This window comes from Symsagittifera roscoffensis, chromosome 5 (genome assembly GCF_963678635.1).
Source record: "Symsagittifera roscoffensis chromosome 5, txSymRosc1.1, whole genome shotgun sequence".
Lineage (NCBI taxonomy): Eukaryota > Metazoa > Xenacoelomorpha > Acoela > Convolutidae > Symsagittifera > Symsagittifera roscoffensis.
In genome coordinates this window covers 115,732-136,887 of record NC_087066.1, presented here as the reverse complement: position 1 = coordinate 136,887, position 21,156 = coordinate 115,732, and the positions used below count along the sequence as shown (strand labels likewise).

The following is a 21,156-nucleotide window of genomic DNA, read 5'->3' as shown; positions in this document are numbered from 1 at the left end:
CGAAAAAGGATATAAAATCGAAAAGATGTGAGTGGTGGCAAACTGTAAAACGAACGAAAAATTTAGGAATCCCATCCGATCCATGTTTTCCTACAAAAGATATCTCTCTAGTGAATCTTTACTGGAAAAATTAAGAGATGGATCCATTTATGGCTATATTCAGTGTGACTTAGTTGTTCCAGATGAACTGAAAACAAAATTTGCTAATTTTCCTCCAATTTTCAAAAGACTGAAGTGGGACGAAATGATATCGGGGAGTATATGCCAAATTATGCCATTGAAAATGATCTTCTTAAACATTCCCAGCGAATGCTAATATCTAGTTCTAAACTAGAAGATGGTTATATTTTACTCATCTCTTCATTATATATATGGAACTCGGCTTACATTGTACAAAAGTTTACCGCTTTGTACAGTATTCCTCTCGAAAACGCGAGTTGTTGCAGAGACATGAAACTTATAGGTAATTCATCCTACGGCTACCAGATAATATATAGATCGAGACATACGATCACAAAGTATTCAAATGATGAGAAAACACACAAAGCACTTGATGAACAACTCTTCAAACAACTGAACAATAAGGTTTCAGTATAGCTTTAGATGATTTTTCATAGTTTCAAACATATTAAACATTAATCAAAAGATTTAAATAGTAGAAGTTGCCTAAGAAACATATGCATTGGCAAATTCGAACGCCAAAAAATGTGGGCGCCAATTTTTTTGAAATTTACCATCTTACCATCGCAAACCTGGTATCTGACTACATGGCAAAACCTATCCATATACATTAAATTCTATTCCCTATCTGAATACACAAGTGGGTGACGGGATGCTCTTTCCTAGCTTAAAACACGGGGGTCACCCACCACCACCTCATCTCTCCTGACTATTCTAATATTTATGTAGCTGCGTTATTGGTGGCTTGTTTTTAGCTTCGCCTCTGGTTAAATTTTAGGCTAGTTTGTTTCTGTCTGAATGCACACCCAATTACAGCGATTATCGCATGCTAATAGGCACCTAATACAACTCGCTACGCCCCCTCTTTGGTCAAGCTGGGGTGTGGTGATTATCATGTGTGCCTAATAACGTGCGATAATTGCATCAGCTAGGTCAGCTTTCAGTCGAAAAACGAATAAGCCTAAAATTTCTTACTTCAATCCCGTCCTTCGCAAATACTGCCATTTCGAATATTGCTGTCCATTTCGACCACTCCAGTGGTGGTTTGGCTGAGGTTTCCTCCCAAAATGGGCTGATGTTCAGCTTATTTTTCGAAAATCCGGCTGACTGCGCCATGTCATACCTGTAGGTATGGACGTGAGTATATCGAATCCGAACCGATTGATAAACGTAATCATTGATGCGAGTTCCATAAAAACAACTGTTTATACGAAACATAAATTAGTGTCTCAGCTATTGCTCATATTGTCACATCGGCGTACAGCCGTACAACGTCAACTGACCAAACATTATATAAATATGTTAAACAAACAAATATGCATCAATGATGCTGAGTTTATCTGTCCGTACCGGTGGACACTTCATAATCAACCTTGTAAAAGCACTCGTTAGACCAAAAAACTGATCTTTGACTTTTTTTAGCAAGTAGTTTAAATTTGATTTTTATGGAGGCACAAGTACCTTGGGGACTTGTGCCTCCATTCTTTCTTTTCAGGTATCATGTTATTTCTCCTTCTCTTTTGTTTCTTCATTGTTGTTGTGGTCTTCCAGTTTCTCATGTTCCTCCTGTGTTGTTTCATTAATTATGTTGCTCGCTTCTGTTCTTCCTTTCTTTGGTTCCAAATAAAGTATTTCCATCTTGTTTCGACTACTGTCTGGTGAGGTAAGATGTTTTCCTCCTTTTTGTTGTCGGTGTTTTTAGGGCTAATTGGCTCAAGAAATTTCATGCAGGCCAAGTTTTCGGGTGTTTCATCCGTGAAACCCATTTCCTGTATTAGCGATTTTAGGCTCGGTTTTGAGGGTGATGTTTGTTGCTATGGCGGCGAGTCAATGTTAAATTTTATCGGCTTCTCGTTCTTAGGTTCTTCGATTGTGTTGATCGAGACGGGGTCGCCCAAAGCTTTCGCCAATGTTGATTGACGTTGGCGAACTCATCGTCTTGTTGGTACTGTAATTGCTGATGTCGAAGTTGTCGCTGGCGGAGTTTTCTTTCGGCTCACCCTTTTTGGTGATGGCTCGGATGCTTCTGAAGATGTTGATGACTTTTCGCTTTCAGTATCACTGGATATGATTATGTTCTTTGATTTAGTTGCACTGGTTTTCTTCATTGAGGTTAAACTCATTCCTCGTGGCTCATTGCATGGGCGTCCGCCCGTTCTCCGCCCAGTTGGTTTGTTTCGTCGTTTGGTTGGGCTGATTTGTCCATTGTTCTGCTCTTGATTCTCCGCTTGTTCTTTCCTTGTCAATTTCTTTGTCAGTCCCGTTCCCAAATCCTCCTTGAACATTTTGTGTTGAGGCGCCTTTGGGGCTTCGATGTCTAAAAAACGAAGACAAGGTCCTGATCTCCTTGTGGATTTGTACGCTACATAATTGCTTTACCGTGATAGTCGACACTGTCCGTCGACACTGTATATTTTTAGGATCTTTCATATTAGTAGCCATTCGGATTGTTTTTCTTGCCACTTGTTTTTCCTGCTCACGTCTGCCGTAGTATTTGAAACGACTTTTGACGCTGGGAGTTTCGACCATTTGTCTATTGCAACTAAATTGTAAGAGTCCTTATTTAGCTCATCTGGAAGGGGTCCGGCAAAATCTAATTGTATCTCTTCATTTGGTTCTGAAACAGATTCCATTTGGATTGAGTGTTTTCCCTAATATCGATTTGAGAATCTTACCTTGCTCTGTGCAATGCTTGCAGCTTTTGCCATCTGGACGATCGACTGATGTATGTTTGGGAACCACACATGTTGACATAAGTGCAGCATGGCGGCCGATCCTGGATGTGTCCGGTGTAAGCTATCCAGTACTGTTTGACGCAGCTGTGTCGGAATGACGATACGTTCGTCGATGAGCAGACAGTCCTCGCGCAGATGTAGTCGGTTTCGTACATTGTACCAGTACTGGTCATATGATGACATGATTGAGTGCCAGTCCCGCGTTTTGACAAAATTGATGAGTGGTCTTAGATTTCAAGTTTTCTGGTAGCTGCGGCGATGAGTTTTATTCCCAGGATCTTCTAGTTTTTTTACGAAACAGCGGTGTGTCTTCCTCTGCTTCTGTCATCGTTGCTTGTTACTGTGGCCACTATCCCCTCAGTTATGATATGATGGCTTGTCTCTTCTAGTTGCGTGTTGGTCATTGTGGGCGGTTCCTCGTTTGGGGCACATTCCTCATGGCTGGCAATGTTGTGATTGATCCTGCTCACGCATTGTTCCGATATCTCTGTCTGATGTTGTGTCCCTGTCTTATCAGTTTGTGTTTCTGCAAACGCTTTGTAGTCCTCGGACTGCACTGCTAGTGTCGTTCTTACTTTTCTATTTTTGTCGTTTCTTCGTTGAATATTATCTTTGGAAAATTCTTTACTGGTGGCTCTCTTGCGTCCTTGACAGTATTTTTCGGTGATGAAGTAGTCGTGGTGGCTGTTTGTTTTGTTTCCTGGCGGTAGATGGTCGTTTGTGCCACCGAGGGTCCGACAAACTCTCCTCTCTGTCAGAAGTCCCCTGCCAGCTTGACGATTTTTCCTCCTTTCTTCGACGCGGTTTAAATGTTTTGACTTCGTCTGGAATAGATCCGCCTTTAAAATGGTTTACGTCGTGTCTTGGACTCATTTTCTGTGTTGCGTTTATTTGATTGAAAAAGTAGTTTTAATTTTCCGACGTTAAAACTTTTTACTGAAAGTGTGTTTTTAATGCTGATTGTTTTACGAGTTTCAGATTGATTCGAGCAGAACTGATTTTGTTTCAGTGTTTGCGATTGACCGCTTCCCGAATTTTTGAAATGTTGTTCTCTCAATTGAGGGTTTGAAGTACTAATTGCTATCTTTTTATTTTCCGCGCGCTTTTTGATCAGCTGACACGGTGCCGTTTTCCCATTGGCTAAACTATTGAAGCTGACGTTGTCGATCATTTGTAGATTGTTTATAAATGCATTAATTGATGCTACAGCAAATTTCTCATGGTACTCGCTTGTGAGTATTGCCAATCTAACTGGATTTCGTGACATATATTCTATTAGCCCCATTTTGTTACCCGCCAAATGTTTGATATCAAAATGGATTGGGATTAATCGGTCAATCCACCGAGTTAGTCTGCTTTGGCTGGTTTTTGATCTTTCACTTGCGTTTAAAGCGTTGATCAAAGCTTGATGATCTGTGATGACGGTGAATTGTTTCCATAAAGATAAAATTTGAAATGTAATGGCCCAAACTACCCCGAGTAATTCTAGCTCATTAACTGAATGTTTTTCCTCAAGGGAATTTAGAAACCGTGATGCATAAGCTATCGCCACCCAGCCTTCTTGTGAATGTTGTTCGAGTGACGCCCCTAAATCTGAAGTGGAAGAAGCATCACATACTATACGTGTTTCTAGGCTTTGGTCAAATTTTTTGTTGTGTTATTTCAGAGACGAACTTTATGACGTTTTTAAATGTTGTATTGTGTTCTGGTTTCCCATTAATTGGCTAATTTGTTTTCTGTATTTTTTAAAAGTGGACGTAATGCTGCTGCTATTTGCTAAATTCGGAGTGTACCTGGTGAGGTGGTGTATGGAGCCCATAAAGCTTTTTAATTGTTTAAAAGTTTTTGGTGGTTATTATTTTCAATCGCATCTGTTTTTCTTATTAATGTTTTAGTGCCGTCGCTGTTTGTGGTGTACCCCAACCACTCAACTTGTCTACACGCAAACCTACATTTGTCCAGTGATATGGCAAGATTTTCCGCATCTAGTTTTCCCAGAATTGTTTGAAGTTTTTGTTTGTGTATATCGATTGATCCTTTCGTTACGATCAGTATGTCATCTAAGTATGCAGAGGTGTTTGAGCAATTGGTAAGGGTTAGGTCGATAGTTTTTAAAGTTCAGTAGGCCGTAAAATTCTGTTGGAAATTGGTAAGTCCCGGTGGCATTGCCACCAATTAAATTGAAATTACCTTGTTCTCGTTGACTTGTCCAACGGGATTTGTAAATATGCGTATCGCAGATCTAGTGTTGAGAATAGGTTCTACTGTTTGTTGTTCGATTTCAACACTTAAGTTTTGTGTCTAACAGCAAATCAATATTGGCCATTTGATATTTATTTTTGTGAATAAATTTGTTTATCTTTTTCTGTCTAATGTCAATTTGACCGTCTGTCCTTTTTTTACGATAATCACGATTGGACTGATAAATTGTCGATCCGAGCATTTGTCCGATTTTATTATGTGTTTTTGGTCGATGAGTTTGTTGAGTTCCTTCTCAACCCGTTCTTGTAGATGAACCGTGACACGGCGTCCTTTTTGCTGAATCGGTCTAATGTCTTTGCTAAATTGCGTCCGCGTCACTTGTTTTTTTGACTTTCCAATACGAACGAATAACTGTGGAAAGTTGTCTTTAACCCATTTTTTGATTTCAGGGTTTGATTCTTGTTCGCTTATATTCAGCACATCCCCTCGTTTTCGTTTTTCTTGGACTATTTTTGTTCCAATCTGTGGTAAAAATATTCCTGCCTATGATGTTTGCTTTTTGGTCATCATCAATGATGAACGGGGCGGCTTGTATTTTCCAGCCTCCTGATTTGGTCGTTAGAATTAATCTTCCTTTGGGAATTTTTGTTTCGCCGTTGTAACATGCCCAATTCCGAGCAGTGTCTCCCGGTGGGATTTATTTAAATAATGTTGACTTGTCCTTTTCCTGTAGTCGCCGAGCAGTTTTTTCGTTTGGGAACGACATTGTGCTACCGAAGTCGGCGGTTGCGAATTTCCAGTTATCTCGATTTCATAGATAGGTTCTGTGGGCTTGACTTACGGTGGTTTGTTTCTTAGTAGATTTCTTACTTCAATCCTGTCCTTCGCAAATACTGCCATTTCGAATATTGCTGATCATTTCGACCACTCCAGTGGTTGTTCGGCTGAGGCTTTCTCGCAAAATCGGCTGATATTGCGCGGGTTTTTTGAAAATCCTGCTGACTGCGCCATGTCATTCTTCTAGGTATGGACGTGAGTATATCAAATCCGAACGGATTGGTAAACGTTATCTTTGATGCGAGCTCGATAAAACAATTGTTTATACGAAACATAAATTAGTGTCTGAGCTATTGCTCATTTTCTCACTTCGGCGTACAGCCGTACAAGGTCAACTGACCAAACAATATATAATTACGTTAACCAAACAAACATGCATCAGTGATGCTGAGTTTATATATCCGTACCGGATGACCCTTCATAATCAACCTTCTAAAACCACTCGTTAGACCAATAAACTGACCTTTGTGAGGTGTCGGGGGGGGGGGGGGGGGGTTGGGTAGAAGAGCCAAAACTGAACTTCAGAAATATAAGTCGGCAAAAAAAACGAGCACAAAAACATTCGTGTGGCATGTTCGCAGCGGAGCAAGCGGTCACGAATCGCCAATGCCGTGTTTGAAATTAGCGTTCTGACTTGCTAATTGTTCTGAGTCTGCTAAAAGATTGGCATGCTAGAAAACCGGGTTCTTTTTCCTTTTACCCCCCACCTCACACGAGGTTCAAAATATTAGTGTAACGAGTGGTTTTACGAGGTTGAGTATGAAAACCAAATATGTTTGTCGTGGCCTTGTCAGTCTGTATGAATGTTTTCACAACAATCGGACAATGTGGTCAACAAATTTACGTGTAAAAATTTGCAGGTGGGGGGAAAAGGAAAAAGAGCCGAAAACCGGTCTGCTAAAATTCCGGTTCACTGTCTAGGTTAGACCCATCTCATTGCAATGTCATTCACCTTGTAAACAAATTTGGGCTCTTTTTCCTCCCCCCCCCCTTACCTCACACAAACATGAAATTTATGGTCTAACGAGTGGTTTTACAAAGTTAATTATGAAGACCAAATATTTTTGTTATGGCCTAATCAGCCTGCATGTCAATTTTCATGACAATCGGACAAAGTGAACAGTAATTTCAATTTGAAAAATTTGCGGGCGGGGGAAAAAGGAAAAAGAGCCCAAATTTGTTCGCCATTCTTTACTTCGTAACATCATGCGTTTAGCTACAGGAACACGTAAAGCAACTAAGAAAGTAGGATTTTTGAAATGTGGGCGGGAGGGGTTTAGAAAAGAGCCAAATTTGCAGCTTTGTGAGGGGAAGGGCAATAGTCTAACCCCGCAATAAGTGTTGCTTTTGACGCCCATTTTTCTAGTAACTGTGTTTGTTAACTCTACTTGGAATTGGAAAAACTAATGTTCCTAGTCGGTGAGTGTAAAATAGCACGTGGTTGTGATTTTTCCACTCTCACTGTTGAAGACTTGGAAGTCACCTGACTAAGCTGAAGTCATCTGCAGAAGTGATCAACAGTCAAACTAAACAGTTGTTTATTGGACAGTTACAGTCAAGCTTGTTCAAATTCAGAGAATAGTTTTGTCAATTTCTCATTTTATTCTAATTACATCAGACTGGCTATAGCATCCAGTTACTTGCTACTCCTTATTATTTTGCCGGTACCCTGCTACTTATAATTGGGTATTGGCAGAGTTTTGAGACCGGGCTTCACTCATCTGTAATTTGGAGGTTTGGGTTTGGCGGGCAGTTTTTGTGAGGAAGTGGTTGAGATAAAAGGGGAGCAAGATAGCGCACGCTGCTTCGGGTGCGGCAGTGGGGGGCGTGAGGCGATGTGAGAAATGCAGTCTATACAAACTAGCCTGGCCCAAACTGCAGCTGTGCGTTCGCCGGGCGCTGGAACAGCAGCTCGCCCATCGTTCTCACCACCCTGTCGTAAGTCAACGCTCTCGCCCACATCCTTAGCAGCCATCCTCTTTCGCACTCATATCGAACGTGTTTTTGAAAAGTATCATCAGTTTATTTTGTGTTTGTATTAGATGGCGGCGGCGGCGGCGGCTGTTGCTGTACACCCGGAGGGAAGTATTGTCTCCAGTAGATCTGCATCTGGCACCGGCACTGGTTCGGTGGCTGTGTCCGGTGGGGGTTCTGCTGGGCCCTCTCTGGCGTCCTCTGCAGCGAACATTGACATTCTGGTGGCTAATGCAGACAGTGTGGAGATGGAGGAGCCGAGCAAACAGCTGCAGGAGAAGGTGGCCTTCGTCTTCAACAACATCTCACAGAGCAACGTGCCAGCTAAGGCTAGTCAAACTAACATTTATCATACATGTCTCTGTGAATAGTCGTCTAGAATACAAACACGTGTTTTGTCTCTCTCAAAGTGCGAGAGGCTCGTTTCCACTTCCTAATCGCTACAATGTTACAATTTGAAGCATTAAAATCAAATCTGTTCACAAAAATCAGTTTGTTTGCCTCCATTTCTTTTTATTAAATCATGACAACGTTAAAATAAATTATAACGCTAATTTAAATTATTCGGACAAAACGGACTTTTTTTGAATTATGGCATTGTTAAACAACAGTGCTGAATTAAATTATCCGGACAAAATGAATTGAACTTAGAATTCATTTTCTCAATTTGAACTGACCAAAAACAAAAAATGACAGCTATTTTATTTTTTTACCCACATTTTAGTTTTTCCAAATTTTAGTTGTCATTGTTATATCATGGCTGGGCTCTTTTCCAGTCCCCCCTTTCAAAATACCGAGTTTTATGTTTGTTTTACGTGTTATTACGGCTAATTGCGTGATGTTACGCTGTAAAGAACAAATCTGTTCAGAATTGTCGATTTGTTCACCACGCCAAATTTCATTGCATTATGACAACGTTAAATAGACTTTTCAGTTTTGAATTTGAAAGGGGGGGGGGACTGGAAAAGAGCCCATGGCTGAATGCTCGATTTTATGGTGTGATATATAAAGAACAACTGTATTCAAAATAGTTTGTTAGTTCACTATGCAAATTACACATGACTGAAGTTTGAATGTGGAGAGGAAAGCAATCAAACGAGGAAGACAAAAATTGCCGGCTCTTTTTCCCTCCAACCCCCCACCTCACATAAGTATCGACTTCATGGTGTAACGAGTGGTTTTACAAGGTTGAATATGAAGACCGAATGTTTATCATAACCTAATTAGTCCGTATGCCGAATTTGATAACAATCTGACAATGTGAACAGAAAAATTAATCTAAAAAATTTGCAGGTGGGGGAAAAGGAAAGAGAGCCAAATTGCTTACCCTTGCGATAAACAAGGGTATTACTATCGGTTACTAGAATTTTTCCCGTAAACAACTCTATCCACAAAATTTTCACTTCTTCAGGATCCTTCATCTTTCAAATTAATTTAAAAGTGCTATCATTTAAGTAGTAATTAGTTAAATCCTGTTTCAGTTGTAATTATCTTGGTATCTTGGCAAACAATTTCTTAATTTTTTTCCGGGTTTGTGGTTTTCGTCCTAGTTTCTTTCGGTTCATTTTCCGTTCTTTTAAACTCATTTTCCGTTTGAATTTCACAAAATTTTAAATTTACCATGTCTGATATTTGAGTTTTTTTGTTCTGTTTTAAATATTCAAACAGTTTCAGTTTATGTTATATCGACGTGGATATTTTTGCGTTTTCTCGAGGGCAAAAAATATCCGTTTGGGATTATGCTTTCAATTGGATGGGTCGCAAACACTAAATTTTTTGAATTTCTTATGACAACAGTTTTGTTTGATAATTTTCGTTGCGGTAAATTTTCAACTTTCATCTATTTATTTTTTCAATTAATTTTTTCCAACAGTTTTCAGAATTCTGTTTTTACTTGTCTTTTTTTTCATTCGCTTTATTGTACCGCAATGTGTGATTTGCAGTACAGAGTCTGAGCAGTGTTTATGGTGCAGTTTTTTTATGATGCAAAGTGTTTATGGTACAAGGAAGTATAGCCCCAGTAAGTAGTTTAGATAGAGCAGTCAAGCATGCGCAGTGAAATAGCATTTGCTTTGTTTATTTGTGTATAGTTTTCTCGTAAATCTTATGCTGCGTTTTTGTATGAATGCACTTGTGTATGAAATCACTTCGATTGTTTGGCTCTTCCTACTTCCACCCCCCCCCCCCCCCGCGTCACATAGAGCCAATTATATAGTGTAACGAGGGCCTTTAAGAGGTTACATATGACGACCAAACATGCTTGTAAATGTGCTGTTTTATGAACGAACCAAGAAGTGATTTTGATTTTTTGTATTCAACCAAAGTTTCGCTAAAATTATCCAGCCAAATGCTGATCAAATCTTTGCATAAATAAATGTACTTTCTTTTGATCATTAAAAAAGTCTTTTTACTAAATACCATTCAATTTTTTAGAGTATTGAACAAAGTGAAGACACTTATATGGTTCTTGCTGTTTTTTTTTCAGGAAAAAATCTTAAAGTGCTCTTATAATTAGATGTGCATTCATACTATTCCATTAATCTTTTCCAATATTCGATTGGCTATATATTTTAGATTTCCAATGGAAAAAAAAACTTACCTATTGATCCAGTTGGGTTAATTTTATCAAAAAAGGGCCAATCATAAATTGTTCTAGAAATTCAAAGAGCTTAAAGGGCATTTACTTTTCCTTTGAAATTTGAAATGTGAAATTTTTTCAAGAAAGTCAGTGATTTTTTTTTATTTGCATTCATTAGTCTTTTCCAATCTTCGATTGGCTGAGTTTTTTATTTAAAAACTATTTTCAAATATTTTGCAGTTTTACTTCATGAAAATGGTTTTGTAAATGAAATGACCATGTTAAAATTTTTATCCTGATGTAACTAGGAAATAAATACGTAAGAATTTGGTTTGCTCAATCACTATCCAGGCAGGAGACGTGAGCCGGTGCCATTATTTTGGCGGATTTTAGAATTTGGAAATAGTTAGTTTCTAAAATCTCCAGCTTTTTTGGGTTGCAGTTATGTGTCATCGGCATACTGGTATACATGAATTATGTAAAGTTTTTGGCATATAGATAAGATTAATATTTCAGTTAAAGGCCCTACAACGGTGACCTGAGGAAAACTTTGCTCCAGATTTAGGTTATCAAATTTTCAGGAGATCTGCAGTTGACTTAGTTTTGGTGTTCTTAGTTTTTGACAATAGAGTTACTTCAAAAAACCGAAAAGGACTTGTTTTTGGGCTCAAATTAGGCATAAACATTGTTTTGTATTCGTTTCGTTTAAATTCGAAAAATTCTTTTCTTCGTCATTTGTTGTTCAAATACAAGCTAACTTGATAAAAACGCGTTAAAAATTTTCATCGTTTTGTCCGGATTTTTACACTCGCGAAGCAAAGTGTATTAGTACGAACCTTCTTTTGTTTTTCCTACCGAAGTCGCAAATAAAAGTTCTCATTTTTGCATTTTTGTGACACTTTTGAATCTGTTGTTGATGTAGCAGTATAATGAAATATGTGCTTTGACACTTGATTAATAAAAAGTTAAAACAGTTGATGCATTTTTAATTCATAAATGAGCCGAATAGCAGTACAATGATAAAAAGCTCGATTTCGGAAATTTTACTATTCGATGTATCAAGTAATGTATGCTTCCATAGCTGAGTGGTTAGTGCGTGATACTCGAATTTGCTTGGTCGCAGATTCGAATCCTACACAGCCGAGTTTTTGCTAATTGGAGACTTATTTCAAATTTTTATTATTTCACTTGATAGAGCTGCTTTTTGGTCGTTTGTGGCAAATGTTTGCAAAGCTCAGCTTCACCTCTGTGTTTTAAAGTAGCGTTTAAGGTTTCAAAACCAAAATTCAAGTCTGGGAGAGTTAAAAAGCTGTGTAAGAGCACGATTGTAAGTGTCTATGTCAGTAATGGAGTGATGTGTATTAGGTTGAAGAGCTGCGTGGAGTTGTGACGAATGACAAATTCTACCCGTGGCTGTCGCGCTACCTCGTGGTCAGCAGGATAACGATGGAGACCAACTTCCACGCCCTCTACGCCTCCTTCCTTGACTGCTTCGACGTCAAATCTTTCTCCCAAATGGTCCTCACAGAGACCATCCGAAACATCAAGGTACAATTAACCTGTCCGTCAATTCACCTTATTCTCCTCTGAATTTCTACTGAAGGTAATTATTGGCCCACACACCAGAGAGAGTTTCAGAGCAAGTGAACACAGTGAGCAAATGTTAAACTAGAAAAGAGGAGACGATTGACTGTAGTTGAGGTTTCTTTAGGTGCTACTGACTTCGGAAAAGGTGGTCATGCACAATTTCTCTGACCGGGCGCTACTAAAGAACTTGGGCAAGTGGCTCGGAATTATCACCCTCGCTAAGGACAAACCCATTCTGCAGAGGAGTCTGGACCTGCGCAGTCTACTGCTGGAAGCGTTTGTCAGGGCCGGCAACGAGATGACGATTGTGATTCCATTTGTGGCTAAGGTGATGGAGAGTGCCGCCAAGAGTGTAGTGTTCCAGCCACCCAACCCATGGACCATGGCTATACTCAGCATCCTCTGTGAGATCCACAAGGACCCTTCTCTCAAACTTAACCTCAAATTCGAAGTCGAAATGCTCGGCAAGCTGCTCAACATCGATATAGCTGTAAGTTCTTTTTAAATTTAACTCATTTCTTTACCATGCAGTGTACAAATTTTTTCTGGCTAAGCGAACTACTATATTGATTCTACGATGATACCTGTAAGTGTCGGTTTTAAGAGTAACGAACATAGTGAATACTCTTATATAGGTCTTGGCGATTTTTTTTCAGGAAAAATTACTAAGATTTGTTTACGCTCAATTTTGATGTTTCGCGGTTTGACTTGTGATTTCTTTTCAAGGACAGTGCATTTGTATTCTTAAAGGAGGGCAAACTCCACTATCGAACAGCAAATTTGTAAAAGTCACGAAAAACGTGATCGACTTCTAGTTTCGAAATTTAAAATTTTTATCTTTTGATCGAGTTTTCTCAATTTGGGTTGATTTTATCAGAAAAACAAAAGTGTTTATCATAAATCTTATTGTAAATCAAAGGGATTTAGAGGCATATATTTTTTCTTTGAAATTCGAAACTATATTAAAAAAAAACTAGTCTGTTTTTTTTCTATTTCCTTGTGTTCCTTGGCAATGTTTGGTCTCAAATCGACTTAAACTGCACTCCTCATCGATCTTGTTTCTGCGTCTTGAGTTCTTGAAACCTTTCGGGCTGCCGTTTGGGTATGGTTTGTTGTTTTCTGTTATTTTTTAAAGAGTAATGAACGCAGTGAAGACTCTTGTATAGGTCTTGGTGATTTTGTTGTTTTTTTTTCAGGAAAAAGTCTAAAAATTGTTCTCGCTTAGTTTTGATTTTTTTGCGGCTTGATTTCTGATTTGATTTTAAGCTCAGTGCTTTTCCATTGTTAAAGTTAAGTCAAACTCCACTATCGAAAAGCTGAAGTGTAAAGGTCACGAAAAACGAGATCGACTTTCAGTTTCGAAAGTGGAATTTAATTATCAGATTTCCCAGTGAAATAAAATGTCTACGTTTTGATGCAGTTTGAAATTGGGTTAATTTCATGAAAAAAAATGTCAATAAATTATTCTAGAAATTCAATGAAGTTTAAAGTCGTCTATTTTATTCTTCAAATTTCGATGCTTTTTTTCACCTTATAGATCTGCCTGTTTGTGTTCTCGCTAGAGTTTGCTTCGCTTCTGTGACGATTTTTGTGAAGTTAACAGCAATCCTTCCAAGTATATATTTACTAAGTATTGCTGTTAACTAACTATTCAGGCAAAGGGCACTAGTTTTCGTTGGCGTTTTTCAAAATAGAGGTCGTGATGATTCTTTTCAAGTCTTACATTTTTTTTGCTCAAAATTGATTTTCGCGGTTTGACTTTAAAAAATGTCAACCATAAATTGTTCTTGAAGAGCTTTAAGGCCAAATATTTCTTAGTAAGATTCTCGAACAAATTTGTTCTGTTTCAATGCGCTTTTTGACTCCTTTCCAACTGCCCGTCGGTGATATTGTTAATGCTTTTTTTTCACGAAAAAGAAGGTAAACAAATAAATATCAGTATGACCGATTGGCATTTAGTTTTTGTCACAGCTCAAAAGTACTTTTTTTGTCATCAAACAGCTGAAATGTTAAGATCATGGATTTTTTATTTCAGACTTTCCAGCAGAATAATTACCTATCGGTCCTGTTTTCCTAAAGCGTATTAGTTTTATCAAAAAATTTTCAATCATGAATTTTTCTTCAAGAGCTTTAACCTCCAAATATTTCGTACTATGATTTTCGAAAAAGAAGTTTTTTTCAGAAACAGCCACTTTTTTCTTCTGTTTCTTTTTACTGATTAAGTCCTTACCAAATGCGCATCGGCTATAATAATTATTTTCTTTTCAAAAATTATCGGGTAACACAAAAATATCAGAATGGTTGATTGGTGTATCAAATGAAAATCTTTTCCTTCCTAGATCGGTCGGCATTATAATTCTTGTGAAAAATTTGTTCTGTGTTGAATAAATCGGGTTTGAATTCAATGCTTCTAGTCTAATTTTTAAGCCGTAAATACGTCTTTTGAAGCTGCATTTTGCTTTTCTTTGACTATAGAATTTTTTTTCAACATCGATTTTTTTGAGCTTTTTTCATTTCTCGAAGAAAATCATAGTAGAATATGACTTATTTAACTATAATGAATGCTTCTCTTTTGTTCCTTTCATCACACCACTCACAAATAAGACAACCGCTAAGATAAAAAATCACAGTAGTTTTTATTTTATGTGGTTGGAATTTTCTGTGGTACTTGCTTAGCAAACATCCACTCTTAGCATATCAATTTTGTCCGTTTGGCGCAGATTCATCTGCTTGGACGAAAGAGGTCCGTGGCGTTTTTGATAGTTTAGTTGAACTCCAGTTTGCTAAGAACAGGTATAATGAAAATGTTTTGGATTCGGTTTCTTGATTTTTATATTCGACGATTTGCACAAAAAGTTATGGCCCTCGGAAATATCAATTTTTTTTTACTTTGGTCTTTTATCGAAAATCACACTGTCAATTTCAGATTTTGAATCCAATCGAAAGAACAGGTTGAAGTTGAAGGAGGATTCTATGCATTAGCGGCTACGCCTAAATTTTCTTTGAGCATAAAGTTATGGCCCCCCTTAATTTCATTTTTTTTTTGTTTTCTGGGATTTTTTACACTTGCTAGCGTAGTGTTTTAGTACGAATTTTCTTTTCTCCAAACCAGTTGCAAATAAAAATGATTCTTTTGGTGGCTTTTTTGAATCAGTAGGCTGCTGTAGCAAAACACAAAACATTTTTTGTTATTTTGTCAGTTTTTGTAACTTTTTTGACTTGTCTTAAAAACTTATCTCCAAAACTGAGATTTTGGATTAAATACAAGTCCAGCTGTGGGAAGCTCCTCTGCATTAGCAATTTTATCAAGTTTTTCTCCACAAAAGTTATGGCCCTCATTCGAAAAAGTCTTGATTTCGATTTTTTCGAAAACTATTCTCCCAAATCTGAGAAATCATATTCATTCGAAAGAACGGGTTGTGGAAAGCTCTCCTGCTTGAGCGTCTACGTCCAAAAAATTTTACACAAAATAAAGGCCTTCGGAAAAGTCATTTTAAAAATTATTTGACCGTATTTTGAAAATTACTTTTCTCGAAAACTATCCTCCCAAATCAGATTTTGAGTTCAATCGTTTGAAGGGGTTGAGGGAATTTATCTTTCAAAAGCGGTTCAACTCAATTGTTTTAAACAAAATCTTATTGCTCTCGGAAAAGTTCGCTTACAATTTTTTGACCGCTATTTGATTCTTTTTGATTATCGAGGATGATGGGTTCAATCGAAGAAACGGGTTGCGAAATGTTCTCCAACATAAGCGGCTACCCACTGAGTTTTTGACATAAAAGTTATGGCCTGGAGAAAAGTTACATTTTGAACTGATCGTTTTCTGGAAAGTTTTGACAATTCTCTAAACTTACCATGCCAGTTCTCAAATTAATGGTTCAATCGAAAAAAAAAACAGATTATGGGAATCTTTGCGGCAAAAGTGGATTCGCGGTCATGGGTTAGATCACTTGAGATCTTTTTGGGAAATGTCCACTGTCTACTACACTGCCAAGTTTCATATTGAAGTCTATTGTAAGAACGGGTGATTGATATCTCACCTACATAAGCGGCTAAACTGAAATTTTAGTTGAGAAACAACAATGTTTTGGGAAGAGTCCAATTTTTGAAAATTTGAAAGTTACGTTTTTCATCCCGCTTCGATAAGAATTATTCTAATAATAAGAAACGACTGATTCTGTTTATTTGGTACAATAGCGATATCCAAGGTTGGGCTGAAAATGATCAGATCATTTGCACTTCAGATCTGTACACCGTTTGTGAAATTTAAAGATTTTAAAGGGCAGATGTTTTTTTTCTTTAAAACTCGGCTATTTCTAAAAACTAATAATGAATATGATGAATATGAAATAATAAGAATTTTTGCGGAGCTTTAAAAGGTTTCTTTTAATTTTTTTTTGTTCGATGATTCTTATTGGATCGCAACGAAATGAGTTTTAAACTTTTAGTTATCCAATTGTATCAATTTCTAAGGCTGCAAATTACTGGATTGTGTGCTTCAAAAACAGGAAGTGCAGAAAAACCGGCCATGTCATCTGAACAAGACAGAGACGATGGTCAAGATTGTTCCGCAGCTGGCACCCCGAATGCCATGTGGTGCTCTGTCGGCCGAGTCGGCGGGGGTTTCTGGCTCATCAGAGGTGGTGCAGTTGGGTGGCAGCAGTGAATTACAGCTGAACTCCAGAGCCATCGCACACTTCACTGCTCTGCAGCAGCAGCAACAACAGCAGCAACATAGACATCATCAACAGCAACACAGTGCCGCACTAGCAGCAGCCGCCGCAGTCCAGAGTGCCTCCGGGTCTGCAGCACAACTGGGTGCACAACAACAACAACATCAGCAGCAGCAACAGGTGTTGGTGATGAAGCAGCCACAGTACGCGTACCAGGAGATCAACCACCAGAGTGTCCAGTCTGGGCTGACTGGGAAGATCCGGGACAACTACTCCAACTCCCTCTTCCACCAACACCCCACCCTCAGACACCTCATCAAGCCCAACATAGAGAAGACGGTGCAGGAGCTACTCACCCCACTCATCGACAGGTGCACTAACACCCACCTCACCCTCTCCCTCAGTTTTTTTTTCAGGAATTTGATTTTTCGCGGTTTGATTCGTAAGTTCAGTTCATTTCATTTTTTCAAAAGAAGGCAAACTCCACTATCGGACAGCTAAAGTTTAAAGGTCACAAAAAACGTAATCTACTTCTAATTTCGAAAGCCCTTAGAAGTCATGAAAAACAGGTATAATGGAAACGTACGGAATTGGATTTTATTGTCCAGACTTGACGGTGGAATTTAAAATTTACCTTTTGATCCAGTTTCCTCAAATTTGGTTATTTTTTATCACCAATCATAAGTTGTTCTTGAATGTCAAAGAGCTTTAAGGGCATTTAATTTTCAATGTAATTTTCGAAGTTGAAGTTTTTCAACTAACAACAGTTTTTTTTCTGAATCTTTGCGTTCATTAATCTTTTCCAACCGTGTGTTGACAAAAACAATCGTGGTCATTACACGAGCGTAGCATAGTGTGATAGCACGATGCAACTTAATTTTTTTTACCCGAAGTCGCAAATAATAGTGCAACTTTTGGTGGCACTTTTGAATCGGTAGACCGTGTTAGCAGTTTATTTCTCAGAAGTGCTTTGACTTCTGATTAGTAATAAGCTAACTCAGTTAATGCTTTTTTAATTCATCAATTGAACCGAAAAAAAGCTGTTTGTTTCTTACAACAGTACAATAGTTCAAATCCCATTTCAGAAAGTTTTCAACGTTAATGTGGTTGCCTTTATTTTATTACATTCCAAATTATTAAATGCAAAATTTGAGTTTTGTGGGTTTTAAAGCTCCTTAATTTTGACGCTTTCTCGCATGTGTCTGCAAAACTGCAGCTTCACCTCTGTGTTAATTTTTGTTTCGCAAGTGATGCGAACCTTAGTTTCAAGCAACCATCCAGCACCAGGGCTTTTGTTTCGAATCCGGCCGGGACTTGATTTTAGCCAGCTTGAAACTTTATACTTTCCGGACTATCGTTCGTCTGTTCATTTTTTTCTGCCCAGTTCCCGTTGCTCGGAATTTTTGCGAATTTTTAGTTTCCTTTTTTCTGTTGTGTTTTAATGCAAACTTCAGTTTCAATGATCTTCTTTGGGCTGCATTTTTTTTTAAATAAGAGCTTTATTCAAGACAAAGTGACACCAAGCTATGAAAATTTTGATAGCTTTAGGAAAGCAAGCTCTATCAAAATTTTCAGGTTGTTTAAAACTTAGTAGCTTCCTTCTCAATTTCGGGCTGTCAATTTCGGAATGCTATGTTTGTGTTGTATCATATGTCTAGTCTTTTTGTACAAATTCCCTTGACGTTTTTTCCGCTGGCTTACATACTCTGCTCATCGAATGGATTATACTTTGATCGGTATATAGACACCCAAATATTTCAAGTGGAACAAATTTATCATAAGCCCTGTTGTCAGCCATGTTCCTATCAAATCAGATTCAAAGTGAGCAGCGAGCAGAGTGATATGTCAGATTGGGGTTGTAATTGAGTGTATGGTTGTGTTGATGTAGGAGTGTGCGGATTGCGGTGATCACGTGTGAGCAGATGATTAAGAAGGACTTCGCTCTGGACCCGGAGGAGATGCGGATGAAGACGAGTGCATTCAATATCACCCGACACCTCACAGCCACCATGACCCTGATCACGTGCAAAGAGCCCCTGCTGATCGCATGCACGAACAGCCTCAAGAACGCATTCCTCCAACAGCTCAGGGTAGGCTACGCCACACATTCATCCAAACAGTTGAGCCAGTTGATATGTAATTTTTAATTATGTCTTTGTTTCCTCTTGGTAGAATGCGAGCATTGCAGCGGAGTTGGTGCAGAGCATTGCACATGGGATAGCGAATGACAATCTGGAGTTGTGTGTGGCTTTCACGCAGAAGAGTGCGATTGAGAAGGCACTGGTGGAGATAGAGAAGAAGCTGTCCACTGAGTTCGATCTGCGCAGACACGCGAGGAACGAGAACAGACGCTACTGTGACCCCAAAGTGCTCACCTACCAGGCAGAGCGCATGCCAGAGCAGCTGAGGATGAAGGTGGGCACAGTCACGCCCAAGCAGCTGGTCGTGTACGAGGAGTTTGGAAGAGAGATTCCCGGATTCGCCAACAGACCACCAGTCCACACTGGAACAGCACCCACTGAAGACCCACGGGCATCCCAGGTAGAAAATATTAGACAGGCACATCAGTCACATGCGAGTGTTACGCAAGCGACCTTGCAACCACTGTGTTATACTGTTAGTCCAGTTTTTTGAAAACAACTCGCTAAAAATAGTGCACATTTCGGTTTCCTTTTTGCAGCCAGTATTTTCAGTTTAGTAGCCTGCCTTCTCCGATTTATCAGTCACTAGTGTATGGGTTCCTTAATATTCAGCAGCACTGCTGTGTAGGGCAGTCGAATTGGTTGCTCCAGCCCCCCTTTTTTGGTTCGATTCCCCCTTTTTTTCAAGACTCATTAATATTTTTATTTTCATGCCCTTTCTCTCTTTTTTAACATCTTAAAGGCTACTTCTTTGTGTTTTGACGCTAGTATTTGCTAAGTACAGCTTCGCGTCTGTGTTAGAAATAGTACTGAGCAAATAATTTTCAAGGCAGATAGTATTACCTCTTAATTTTCTGCTTAGCTGGGTGCAATTAGTCACCACGCGACAGCTGCATTGGGTGCAGTTGGAGGAGCAGGAGCAGGAGGGGGAGCAGCCTCAAGCGATGATTTGGGCTACATGTATAGCAAAATGGTGAGCGAACTGGAGCAGCATTTGAAGGCGTGCCAGCAACACTCTGCATCCAGACTGTTTGGCGCCATGCAGACTCTACTGGAAAACGTGGCAGTGGCCAGAAACTCGCGTGAAATATTGGCCGCCATCTCTCTTCTTTCGAAGGCTAGACACCATCTTCATGCAGATCACTATGTACACACCATCAACATGTTCATGTTTTATAAGTGTTGAGTGTATTGTGTTTAGACTGTGGACAGTCTGCTGCAAGGACTGTTGAACCCGCCCGACCCCCAGGAGATGGTGATGCGGTTCCGAGACTGTCATCTGCTCGTGTTGAAGGCACTACAGGACCCCAGGGCGTACGGGGCCATGTGGACTAACAAGAATGTGACAAAGGCTCTGATTGAGAGCAGGGAGCCAAACAAGTACTGTGTGGACGGCATCGACTGTTTGATCAAGACGAGACTGGTCAACATGCAGCAGTTCGACATGTACCTCACGGCCGCCATGGAGAACGGCTTCAACTACACCGTGGTCTCATTCGCCATGAAACTAGTGTACAAATATCTGTTCGATGAGGCCACCACCAACGCACTCCTCGAGGCCAAATATGTAAGAGAGGGAAAAGACGCCCTTTAGTATTTTTTCCAATGGTTGGACTTATGTGTGTTCTAGGCTGACCTTTACGGCACGATAGAGATGTTGATCCGGATCGGAAAGGGATCCCGCAGTCCCCCCGAAGAGCTGAGTCGGCTGATCGAGATGATTGGGGCGAGTGTGGACAACAGTGTGATCGACAGACAGCCCGGAGGACCCATCGGGATGATGCACTCTGGCATCTCTCAGGCCAGGGAGTTCGACGACCCACCTGGGCTGAAGGAGAAGACTGATCAGTTGCTGAGGGAATGGGTGACCATGTACCACTCGCAGAACAGTGGCAAGGACAGCACGAAAGCATTCTCCACATTTGTGACTCAGATGCACACGCAGGGCATCCTGAAGACAGACGACCTCATCACTCGCTTCTTCCGCATCTGCACCGAAGTGTGTGTGGATGTGTGCTACCGGGCTCTGAATGACTCCACCAACAGTCCCAACCACTCTCTCACCAGGGCCAGATGCTACCACACGCTGGACGCATTCGTCCGCCTCATCGCCCTCCTCGTCAGACACTCTGGCGACGCCGCAAACACACTCACCAAAATAAACCTGCTCAACAAGGCAAGTTCATATTACAATCAACCCCCACACACACACACAAACACACCCACACCAACCCACTGGAAAGATTCAG

General features: G+C 39.6%; 1 protein-coding gene across 1 annotated transcript in view; it reads left to right on the top strand.

Moving 5' to 3' along the window:
* LOC134846362 (CCR4-NOT transcription complex subunit 1-like) overlaps positions 1-21,156 on the top strand; it is a 53,196-nt gene that overhangs the window by 24,073 nt on the left and 7,967 nt on the right. The window contains exons 5-13 of the mRNA XM_063863681.1: positions 7,997-8,257; positions 11,872-12,054; positions 12,218-12,583; positions 16,602-17,137; positions 18,655-18,856; positions 18,939-19,307; positions 19,770-20,024; positions 20,109-20,474; positions 20,538-21,083. Of these exons, the coding sequence (XP_063719751.1) occupies positions 7,997-8,257; positions 11,872-12,054; positions 12,218-12,583; positions 16,602-17,137; positions 18,655-18,856; positions 18,939-19,307; positions 19,770-20,024; positions 20,109-20,474; positions 20,538-21,083 (3,084 nt within the window). The remainder of the gene's footprint in view (positions 1-7,996; positions 8,258-11,871; positions 12,055-12,217; positions 12,584-16,601; positions 17,138-18,654; positions 18,857-18,938; positions 19,308-19,769; positions 20,025-20,108; positions 20,475-20,537; positions 21,084-21,156) is intronic.